We start from the raw sequence: 11,254 nt of genomic DNA on the forward strand, positions 1-11,254 counted from the left end.
AAGTTTGAGAAGTTTGGGAATTTAAAAGTCGAAGTGCGTGAACTGCATGATTTACATTAAACAAAAAGTGAAATATAAAAGTCGTTTCAAATATATGCTCTTAATTTATTATTTTTTTTGGAAAAGGAGTGTTTCCCTATTTAGAATAGAGAAAATTAACGAAGAGAGAAATTCCATCTTAGTAGGGAAAAAATGAATATATTAACATTCAAAGTTTAAAGCTATTGCCCTCGTCGGCCACTGGCCAAGCTGGGCAAGGGCATCCAAGCCCTCACCTGCGGCCGTCAAGGGCCCGAGACCCTCACCAGCCATAGTTAAAAAAGAGAAGAAAAGGAAAAAAAAAAGAGGAAAAAGAAAAGAAAAAAGAGAAAAAAAATTATTAAAAATTGTCTACGCCAACGCCGGCTCTGCCACATAGGATGGCCGAGGTCCACGTCAGTAATTTCAGTCAAAATTGGCCAGATGAGCTTAATTAGCAAAATATGTGAAAAGGTTTAAACCTCAATTGGTACAATCAAAGATATAAGACTGAATTGGCAAAAGCGCACTATATTTGAGATTTTTTTGGTAATTTTCCCAATTAATGACTAGATAGGAAGCATTTATCTCTTGATATGTTCGTCTATAACTTGCACAAACAAGATCTCAAAACCTCGGATAAGATTAAGCTTTTCACCTTAAGTGAAACGCTTATGTAACAATTACCATTTTGAGTGTTTAAAATAAATGAAATTCACAAAATAAACTTAGAACTAGTTCACTCGGTAAAATCATTTCGATAGCACTCTTTAGTAGTGCTTTTATCTCAGTCAATAAACAAAAAATGGGTTTTATTATTTCACTTTATTAATGATGTTTATCACATGCTATCCTTTCTTGCATGGAAAATCAAGAAATATCTATGCTTACAAAAACCAGGAACTATCAATCAAAATTCTTAATTAGGTCTGAATTTGGAGTGCCTATGAATGTGCGTCCCAAACGTGAATTCTTTTAAGGTGCATTTGTCTCGCGAAAAATGAGTGATTTGGAAAATATTTTTCGAAAAATGATTGCTTATATCGTTTAAAAAAATTAATCAATAAAAAATATTTTCATTATCAATAACAATTTATACCTAACTATTTTCGTGAGCGATGAAAAATTTTTCTATTCATTTAGTTTTGTGAGCAATACGAGCGATTATTTTTCGAAAAATATTTTATAAATCGTTTATTTTTCGCGAAACAAATGCACCCTTAGTTTCGGATCAATTCGACCTTTTTCCTCCCACCTCCCAAGAAAGAGGAAAATTACAAGATTGACTTCCCCAACCCATAAAGACAGGCCAGCATGTACACGCAGGACTGTTTTGTGGTTTTCCAATGATAGCATTGGTAGAGAAGTTCAATTGAGTTTCTTCTGCATTTCCACTTCTTCTGTAATCTTCTCCAAACCAATTTGTCAATTCCTACGCGCAGATCATGTGTAGTTAGGTGAAGCCCCTTCTTCCACCTACCCAAATAGTAGGTGATGAAAGCTTTTGAGTTCCAAAGGGTTTTGTCCCTTGGTTTGGGCAACCCAAATGTCCTAGTATTAGTGCATACCAATTCTGGTTACTAATGTTGACATTCATGTAATTAAACTCTGACATCTACCTCAATTTAAAATCATGAGAAAAAGGGAAAAAGTTTGATATCACCTGTCTACTTTTGGATAGTGTAGATCCCAAACTTAAATAGGTTGCGTCGTATCCGCTCAACTCGTAGTTTGTTGTAGCGGCTAATTCATGCATCGAATTACATTGTTGTCTTGCCGTACACGACATTTTAAGGGGGAAAGTCCAACTTTTTCTACATTTGTATACAATATCCTTTTTAACCCCGCTTCAAATAAAGAGAGAGATATAAAGTACGCTTAAAGTCCTAAAATTTATTACGAATGTATAATTAAGTCTTAAAACTTTTAAAATCCCAGCACTTAATAAATTGATGGAATCAAGTTTATCCGTTAAGTTTGTCAAATTTGGCTAACAAAAAACGTTGACAGGGCTTTTTTTTTTCCTGACCGGTAACATTAACTCAAGTGAACCAACAGGGCAAAACGACTTTGTTTTGGGCAAATCACCGCCAATTCCGATGGAGCTCATAATCAGGTCGAAACATCCATCTCGCTCGACCTGGCTTTGATCAACCCCTATCAACTCCGTCAAGACCTATCGAGACAACCTAACTTCTCTCGGCACGGCCGTGACGTGTCTCGCACCCTATCATCTCCGTCAAGGCCTATCAAGACAACCTACCCTCTCTCAGGGTGGTCGTGAGGTGTCTCGCAGGCAATACTCGATCCCTCACTACTTTGTGTAGCGGCCCCATCATCGTCAATGCTCTCTCTCTCTCTCTCTCTCTCTCTCTCTCTCTCTCTCTCTCTCTCTCTCTCTCTCTCTCTCTCTCTCTCTCTCTCTCTCTCTCAGTTGGCCGAGGTCGCTCAACCTCAAATTGCAAGTTGTGCGACCTCAAATCCGAGGTTTCGTGCTCACTCCGTAGCTCAACCTCAAGTTAGAGTCTATTTGTGCATGGTTACATGCGGTATGATTTTAATAGTTGGGAACGAGTATGGTGGTGGTCGCGACCGGTCCGGTGGTGGTGGACGAGTTTGGAGATGGTGGTCGAGTCTTATGATGCTAGGTGGTGGTGGGGGATGAGTTTGGAGGTGGTTAAGTACGAAGTTGGCTATAGGGCCTAAATTAGGTTGCAGGGGAGGTAGTGTTCGGTTCCATAGTGGTCGTCTTCAAGCGCAGGGGATAACTGGCAAGGCCGTAGGTGGTGGTGCTGTTTAAGTCCGGCAACAGCTGTTCGAGGCGACGGAGGCCGGCCGGCGACCATGGACAGCTGTAATTGTGTTGTTTTCTGCATGAGAGAGAGAATCCGATAGCATGCCTTTTTTTGTAAAATTTTTAGCTTTTTTGTTTTATGGGTTATTACCAATAAACTCTCAAGGTGACGACATATTTACCCTGGATTATTTTTTTTTGGTAAGGTAAACCCTAGATTATTTTTCATCTCACAAAAAATCTAAAATCGGAACCCACATGACACATTTACTACTAACTAATTTTCGTCTCACAAAAAATTTACCAAAATCAGAAACTTCTGTCTTATCACGCCAGTCACCTAAGATAATAAAGAGCAGCGTAAATGCATTTGTTATCAACAACAAGATAGAACGAAAAATAAGATAAGACTTGGCAAATCATGCCCACTTTTCACCATATATATCAACATTCAACAACAAAAATCAGGACATGTATACATCCACATCCCGATCCCGTGTGGATTACATCCAATGCACGACTGATCTCCCACAATACCAGAATAACGATTAGTATTGAGGCTCACCTAAAACTTGCAGAAGACGTTACAATCATCAGATCCGAAGTACAAATTGCGCGTTTCACGACTCTCGGTCGTCATCAATTATTGTAGTAAGACATACAGTTCAATTGGAACTTACCTGAATGCAGAACTCCGAACTCGGATATCATCTGATCAGGCAAGTGGCTCTACTGAAAGAGCAATACAGAAGATATGGAACGAATAGTTGAACAGAGGATAGAATTCTGATGAAAAAGAAGAATGTTCTCTAAACAGCTGTTGTTTTTGCCCCGCGAAGGGCTTTGCCAAACTCTTACTTCTCCATGTCTTTGGGTCCATAAAACCATAAATAGACAGACTGATTGAATAAAGACCAGCAAATGAATTTACACTGATGGATGAGATACATGAGACCAAACTGGAAAAATTTACCATCTAGGACCACTGTAAGCACCCCTCGGACCAGCCAACCGTACCGGCCGACCACCACAGAGAGGCACTGCATAAGTTCTGCCATGGTAACGATCAACGCCATTAAAAGGGTATGGATCGATACGATAGTTGTTCTGGGGGATTTGCATCCCGTAGTATCCGGACGATCTCGCTGAGTATGGGGGCCCCATTTGATGCCTATGCGTATCCGCCGCGTGCCTATTGGAGGGCTGCGTCGAGTGATGACTGCCATTGGAGGGTTCCTTTGGAGTTTGTGGTTTCGGAGGTACCCTCTTACGCTTCTTTCCACCCTTCTTTTGTGGCTGACGGCTTGAACTGGCGGCTGAAGTTCGAGCAGTCGAGGCAGTGACCGTAGGGAGGGCATCACCACATGAGGTGGCAACATGATCAGAGGTGGCTTGTGCTGGCGGTTCCTCCTTTTTGTCCTGCTGTGTCAATGCATGCTGTGATCCTGCAGAACGATCAGCTTCGGATTCTCTCAGTTTACCTTCTACCTCAGCCTTCTGCTTTTCCAGCCGTTTGATATAGGATTCGAAATCCTTGTGCAAGAACTCTGACTCAAGCCTGTATATCGCTATCCATTTCATTGCAGTTTTTGTAGCAGTTAACTTTTTGTTAATAGCCTCAATCTGTAAGCAAAACTAGTATGAGGACCTTAGGAAAGGGTGCTAGCTGAATATGGAGATCGAGTTAAAGCATTATTTCTCATGGCAACATTTACCTGATTGCTAGGCGAGCTGTTTTGTTTCTTGGATATTGCATCTGCTCTGTTCTCCCAATATGCCAAATAGTCAGTGACGATAGACACTAGAGGGAACTTGTCCTCCATCTTCAGTGCATTAATGTACTTAATAGCATCGATCCAATGCTTCTTTTCAATAAGGTTTCTGATAAAACCTGGCAAAAAGAAGCAGAAAAACAAGGAAAACACGGTCAGATGAAAAGAAGCTATGAATAAATGATTCTTTAAAGCAAAAATATCATTAATATAAGACCAGCTGAGCATTTAACTCTTTGAAAACTGTACTGTGGGTTCTAACAAGAGACAAATTTCTAGGCCCATCATATGCATGGAAAATATTCAAAGCCTCTGAAATAACAGACACGAAACTTCTGCAACCGATCTCACTGATGGATTATATCCATACATGATAAGTAAATTAAATACCGCATTTCTCAAAAACCAATAACAAGTAGTACTGCAGTACTTCATTTTAATGATTTCATATTCACACTAACTATCTCTGTCCATGTAATCCCTGACACATTTTCTCGACCATTTTAACCAGAGACTAACAAACCCCAAGGGGTTGCTCAAGTGGAGAGTGGGTTTGTCCTCCTCGGTCAAGGCATGGGTTCAAATCACCACAATTGCATTTTCTCTTGAGGCCACCCCAGGAGCACAAACCTGTGTATCTCCGATAATTACCAAGTGTGTGTGGAGCGGGGGAGCTGCTATACCCAGTAGGGATTACTCAGTTGGTCAAAGATCCCCGCGCACCCCATTGATGTAAGAACAAAACCCCAGGATTATAGTAAAAGAACCAGGATATTGGCACAGTTCCCTGGAACTTCTTTCCTGCTGAAAGCAAAACTAGGACAGGCAGAGAGAAAGGGAGGTAACAGGAAGGAATCTTTACCAGGTAAAAACTCTGCTAATCCCAGAGACTCGCAAGAATCAGGGACCTGTTTAGCCCACTTCGATGGGTCCAAGAGATTAAGAACTTCATTAGCAGAAACCAGAGGAGCCAATTTGAAGGCAGCCAGAAACTGAAGAAAACATATGGTCTCCATATGATCATCTTTCCCCGCCTTCAAATTTAGTTTCCAACTAGTACAAAACTGTTTTGCCTCTTGACTTAACTGAGGATTGATGATAGGTGAAAATCTCTTTAAATGATCCAATAGTAATATGCAACGCTTTACGGGAATGCCCAACCTAATGAATTCTCTCGAGTTTGAAGGATCAGTATATTTCAGTGTGTTGAGAACAAGACTTGCGGGATCTGATGAGGACTGAAGAAGAGCAGAAATTTCATCACGCACCAACTCATATTCCACCTCCCTGCTGAGTATCTTTCCCAAAATCGTGCCATTAGGCTTACCAGTAGGCTTAGAGCAAAGATTCTCAGATGATGCCACCTCTGGATCATGCAATAATAAATTTCACATTATGAGACAACAAAAGGTATATATAATTATCAAGCACCTTAAGAAACTGAAACAAAGTTACAACAAAGATAAAGGCTCTCGAAGCACGAGAAGCGTAGCTATCTTGGTTCTCAAAATGAAATATGAGTGCTCGTATGCTCATAAATAATAAGATTCTGTTTCAGAATATGAAAATTCCATGCATAGGCTTCCACCATCCATTTCAGGTACATTGCTTTTAGGGTAGTAAATGCTACAAAATATACATTTCTCTTAGATGGGTCAGACGATATGAACTTGAGCACTTTCCGACGTTCAGCACTACTTCCAATAACAGACATTTAAAATTGAGAGCAATATCGGAAACTGTTGAAGAGCAACCTAGGGCACTCATTGAGACTATTAAATATGGTGTGGAAATGTAACTTTTCCAATTTCGGTTTGCTTTATATATAATCTTCAAATTTCTGAAGTATCTTAATAAGCATTCTTGCTGTTGTCCAGTTACCTTAACTAGTACCGCAAAAGCAGTTTTTAACAAGACCCACAATTACATAAAAGAGACGGCATCAACAGTATTCTTCCACTTGTCGTCGATCAAGAATGCCGTGTTGCTAACTTCAAGAGATGCCAAAGGTCATCATATCAGTGCTAAATTTCCTCCCCAGCAAAAACTTTAAATCTAAGGAAAGAAGTAGGGGCCTATGTACAGCTACTGGATGGTAATAACCACTTCGACTCACGTGTTTGTTAACGGGTGACAAAAACGAAAGTTACTCAGACAGTTGGATATGGTGTACCTTTATGCGTAATGTGCGATGACTGAGCATTAGAACTGGCACCAGCAAAAAGATTCGATCCAGCTTCTGCCAATGCAGCTGTACGTGGATGCTTACCTCTATGCTGTGGTGAGGTTGAAGTTTCTGGTGCTGGTTTGACAGCAGTCTCGGTGGTGATAGCAGAGATAGTTTTGATAGAGGTAGGGATAGAGGATGGAACAGGAGCAGCTACTATAGCAGGACTATGTAATTTGCCATCCAATTCTCTCACTTCGAAGCTGTTGATCTCTGCGGCTGCTTTTTTTTGCTCCCCATTTTGTTTCTCCATATAAGTAATGGCTTGCTTGATGTTTTCAGGTGAAATTGTTGACTTGATCTTGTGATCTTCAACGCATCCACCTCCAGCTTTCAGATCAGCCACTCTTCTTTTCATGGCCTGATTATGTTTGCAAGAAGTCATGAACACAAACATCGTAATTTGCATTAGCCATAAGATGCAAACTTAGGAAATATGGCATACCAACTGAGCAATCTATACCTGAGCTTCAGCAGAGTTATGTCCATTTTGGAAAATTGCCCCAGCGGCATTTTTGGAGATTCTCATGTAATCTTTCAAGAGGGGTTCCGGTGGAAAGTCATCTTCCATCTTGAAAGCATAAATAAAACTTACAGCCAGATTATGTTTCTTCTCTTTCACAAGGTTCCGAATGAAACCTACCATACCAATAGTCAAATGACTATCTTTATTAGATTGCCTCATTAAATGACCCAATGAAGATAGTGCATGCATAAACATCTCCCCATGCAAAAGTTAACCCATAAATTGCAAAAAGTGTGACTTGCGTAAAACAGGCGTAACAATAACATTAGACTGGCGTGAAATAGTCATAAGATCGAGTGCTCGAAAAACTTGTTCCAAGAGATTGGACATATATCTCGATACTCTCCTTTATGTGAAGGCTGAGGCTGGGAGGATGAGGAGAACCTAACAAAGGGTACGGCTGACAGAAGGGCGAAGGAATGGTTGAAACCCATAACGAACCCACAAATGGTGAAAGATAACGAACTATAGAGCTCTAAACCTCAATACAATCATCAAATGAATGATAAATTCTGCTGATAACATCAAAAAGCAACAACAAATTGTCTTCTTTTACTACTAGGTCGACCAGATTGAACAAATAATGACTCAAGATCATGTTACTTCATTGACAATTAAGACCCAGACTTCCAGCTCGAGTCCGGCTAAAGAAAGACTGATCCATTAGTGCAGCTGCATTCGGGAAAATGCCGATGGCCAGAAGCAAGGACGCACCCTACAGTCAGCATCAGTGCAGTACCTTTGTCTCTCATACTATTGAGTCGGCATAATCAAAATGCAAGCTGAAGTAATAATTTTTCATTTCCATTTAAGTCCTGCCATTCCCATCACATAAATGTCTAAGGCCTACTCCAGGAACTGAAGTGATGGGCACTGCAATGCCGCCCGGTGCTAAATTTTGCTTAAGGGATCGAGAGGCAGTTAAGGTGCAAATGGACAGCAAGCGACAACTGGAAAAGATTAAGCTATATAAAATGCAGGAGAGGCAAAAGTTTTACCTGGAATCTTATCCTTAAGGCCCAGGGCCTGACATAATTCAGGCATATGTCTAAACTGAGCAATTTTCTCCACATAATGTAAGATCTCGTCAGTATCGAAAGCGGAAGCCAATCCATAAGTAGCCAAAAGCTGTAAAAATCCCAATACTTCCAAGGAATTTTCGGCATCTGCTCTCATTTTAGTTATCCAGAAGAAAGACAATTTCGTCGCCTCGGTCTTTACCTGGAGGGTAATGGTCGGAGAGATCTTCATTAGCTGCTCCAACAGCAAGATACAACTCCTCCTAACAACACACTCGTCAAACTCCACATCTCCCCTCTTCAAATGCGGAGGGTAAAACCCTTCCATTGCATCCAGAACAAGACTCGCCGGGTCGGAACATTGTCTCAGCGCTGCGGACACTTCGTGTCTTAATTTTTCACCTTCTGTCCAGCGCTCGTTAAGGAAAATTTGCAAGTCCCTCCCGTCCACTATCGCGTGCCTTTGGATATTCGGAACCTGGCCATCATTCTTCAAGCAAGTATCTGGTGATTTGGCCAGTACTTTCGTATGAATTTCATCGCTCGATTTGTTTATCGCAGGGCTAACATTATTACTGTTCTGTTCCTCACATTTCTTGCTTCTCAAGTCAAGTTCTTTAGACAATTCTTTTACCCTCTTATCCTTCAATTCGACCTCCCTCAGTCTCACTTCAAGCTCTCTCTTCTGTATCTCAAGCTCGTTAGACCACTCCTGCAACCTCTTCTCCTTCAACCCGGCTTGCCTGACTCGCTCATGGCATTCCTTCTCAATCAATTCTAGGTCCTTGATTCTACCCTCAAATTCCTCACTTTTCACCTGTACCTCGATGATTTTCCCCTCCAATTTACTCCTGCTAGCCTCGAATGCCTCCCACCTCTCCCTCAATTTCTCATTCCTAACCTCGATTTCCTTCTCTCTCTTCCCAACCTCCCTCATCCTCTCGTCAATCATCTCGCCCAACGACCTACTCACCTCCTCGACCCGCTTCTCCATCGCCTCGATCTCCCGAAGCCTCTCCTCGATCGCCCTCCTCGCATCCTCCAGCTCCGCCGCGCTCCTCTCGACCTCCTTGCACTTGCCCTCGATCTCCGCCCTCCGCCTCTCCACAACCTCGCCCTCCCTCCTCTCGATCTCCTCGAGCCTCGCCCCGAACGCCCTGAGGCTCGCCGTGATGGACTCCTCCACCGAGCGCACCTCCTCCCCGCGCCGCTCGAGCGCCGTCTGCGTGGCCTCGTAGTGGTCCTCGAGGTCCTTCCACTGGAGCGACAGCAGCAGGAGCGACGAGGACCGCTCCTGGAGCTGCTGCAGCTTGTCGCGGAGGCCGCTCTTCTTCACCTCCGCGAGGTTCAAGTCCGTCGAGCGCGGCTTGTCGGCCATGGCTTTTCCTGGCCACCGCTGAACGAAGCGCGAGCGAAAACCCTAAGACGACGAAGGCGAAGACGACGACGACCAGATCCTCTCGTGTGTTGGAAGAGAGTGAAAGAGAAGGCGGTTTCTCTTCTTCTTCTTCTTCTTCTTCGTGCATGAGATGAACGAGATTGGAACTGCGTGCGTATTTATAGGCGTAACGGACCGATTCGGGAATTCTTTTTGAAATATAGTAAAATAATAATTAAAAAGAGGAGAGAAAAATAAGGAAAAACCAAACGGAGAAATTGGAATCCGAGAGAGATTTTACTTTCCCTAATTGGGGTTCGGATTCCAAATTAATTTGGTAATTTCGTGCTCCAACAAGTAGCGAAAAGCCGAAATTTTCCAATCAGATGTGGTGTATAGGACCGATTACAATGCGATGTTGCGCCTACTAGGCATAACTAAAGTCGATATCGCACCTGTACAACCGTTGTTGTAACGGATATAGCTAAGCCTCAAGGAATTGCGGCGCCTCGTGCGCTGTTCCGATTGGACGTGATCTACTTATTTCAAGTCGAGAGAAAGTAAATTTTTCGAATTCTTTAGTAGCGTCATTAATGGTTTACTTAGCTTGATATGTTAAGTTGCATTAAAAACGCGATGTTGCGCCTACTAGATACGATCAAAGCCGATATCGCACCTGTACAAGGGGATGTGCACGGTTGTCGTACCGGATATAACAAAGCCTCGAGGAATTGCGGCGCCATCGTGTGCGGTTCCGGTTAGACGTGATCTATTTATTTCAAGTCGAGAGAAAAGTAATTTTTCGAATTCTTTAGTAACGTCGTCATTAATGGTTTACTTAGCTTAATATGTTAATTCGTATTAAACGAACAAGAAATTCAATACGTTGCACGAAATTGCGTGATTTTACGCCCCGCAAATTTAGAAGGGTGTTTATTTATTATCAGAGTAGATTATCAAAAATCATGGAATTATGTTAAGCACTCGACCGGAAAAATTAAAAGAGAAGCTGAAATAAATTTGTTAATAAGCCATTCTGCAATAATTATCAAATATTAACTTAGAACTTTTCACGAGTATAAAATAATAATAAAATTATGAAATAAAATTATTGAGGATATCTTGTGCACGTCAATGTTGGTATAAACTCCATTTCGTGCACATTAATGTTGATATAAACTCGGCAATTCGGCAGGAAAAATTAACGGAAATTAATAGAGGGTAAATTTGTCACAGGTGTATTAATTTAGGATTTTTCACGGTATTAACTCTTTCGAAAATTGCCTATCTTTACACTTGTAACATGTCCATTCAACAATAAATGAAAAAAATAATTTCTCTCCTCTACTACTTCCACATCCAAAGTTGCATAAATTCCCTCACGTACGATTTCAATGAATTTTTCCTCCCAAGAATAATTTTAGATGTTATTAGTATGCGTATCTTAAGATCCTACTAACGTAAAAGAATTATATAAAAGTAATCACGCACTGCACGCGTGCTTAGAACCTAGTCCTATA

The 11,254-nt window shown here is 41.5% G+C and overlaps 1 protein-coding gene across 2 annotated transcripts; it reads right to left on the reverse strand.

The window, feature by feature from the left end:
• Positions 1-3,576: 3,576 nt before the first annotated feature.
• LOC115680940 (FRIGIDA-like protein 5) lies at positions 3,577-9,761 on the reverse strand. 2 transcript variants are annotated; one of them, XM_056309400.1, is made up of 6 exons: positions 8,336-9,761; positions 7,275-7,450; positions 6,758-7,172; positions 5,447-5,950; positions 4,528-4,703; positions 3,577-4,435 (listed from the first exon to the last, which is right to left on the reverse strand). In XM_056309400.1, the coding sequence occupies exons 1-6, from the start codon at positions 9,732-9,734 to the stop codon at positions 3,782-3,784; spliced, it is 3,324 nt and encodes a 1,107-aa protein (XP_056165375.1). In that variant the 5' UTR covers positions 9,735-9,761; the 3' UTR covers positions 3,577-3,781. The 2 variants fall into 2 exon arrangements, with proteins under 2 accessions (XP_056165375.1, XP_056165376.1); XM_056309401.1 differs by having other exon boundaries at positions 6,854-7,172; positions 8,336-9,760.
• Positions 9,762-11,254: the final 1,493 nt, after the last annotated feature.

The sequence above is a fragment of the Syzygium oleosum genome, unplaced genomic scaffold, assembly GCF_021117445.2.
Source record: "Syzygium oleosum isolate NSW1041296 unplaced genomic scaffold, Sole_v2.1 Sole_v2.03, whole genome shotgun sequence".
In the NCBI taxonomy this organism is placed as follows: Eukaryota; Viridiplantae; Streptophyta; class Magnoliopsida; order Myrtales; family Myrtaceae; genus Syzygium; species Syzygium oleosum.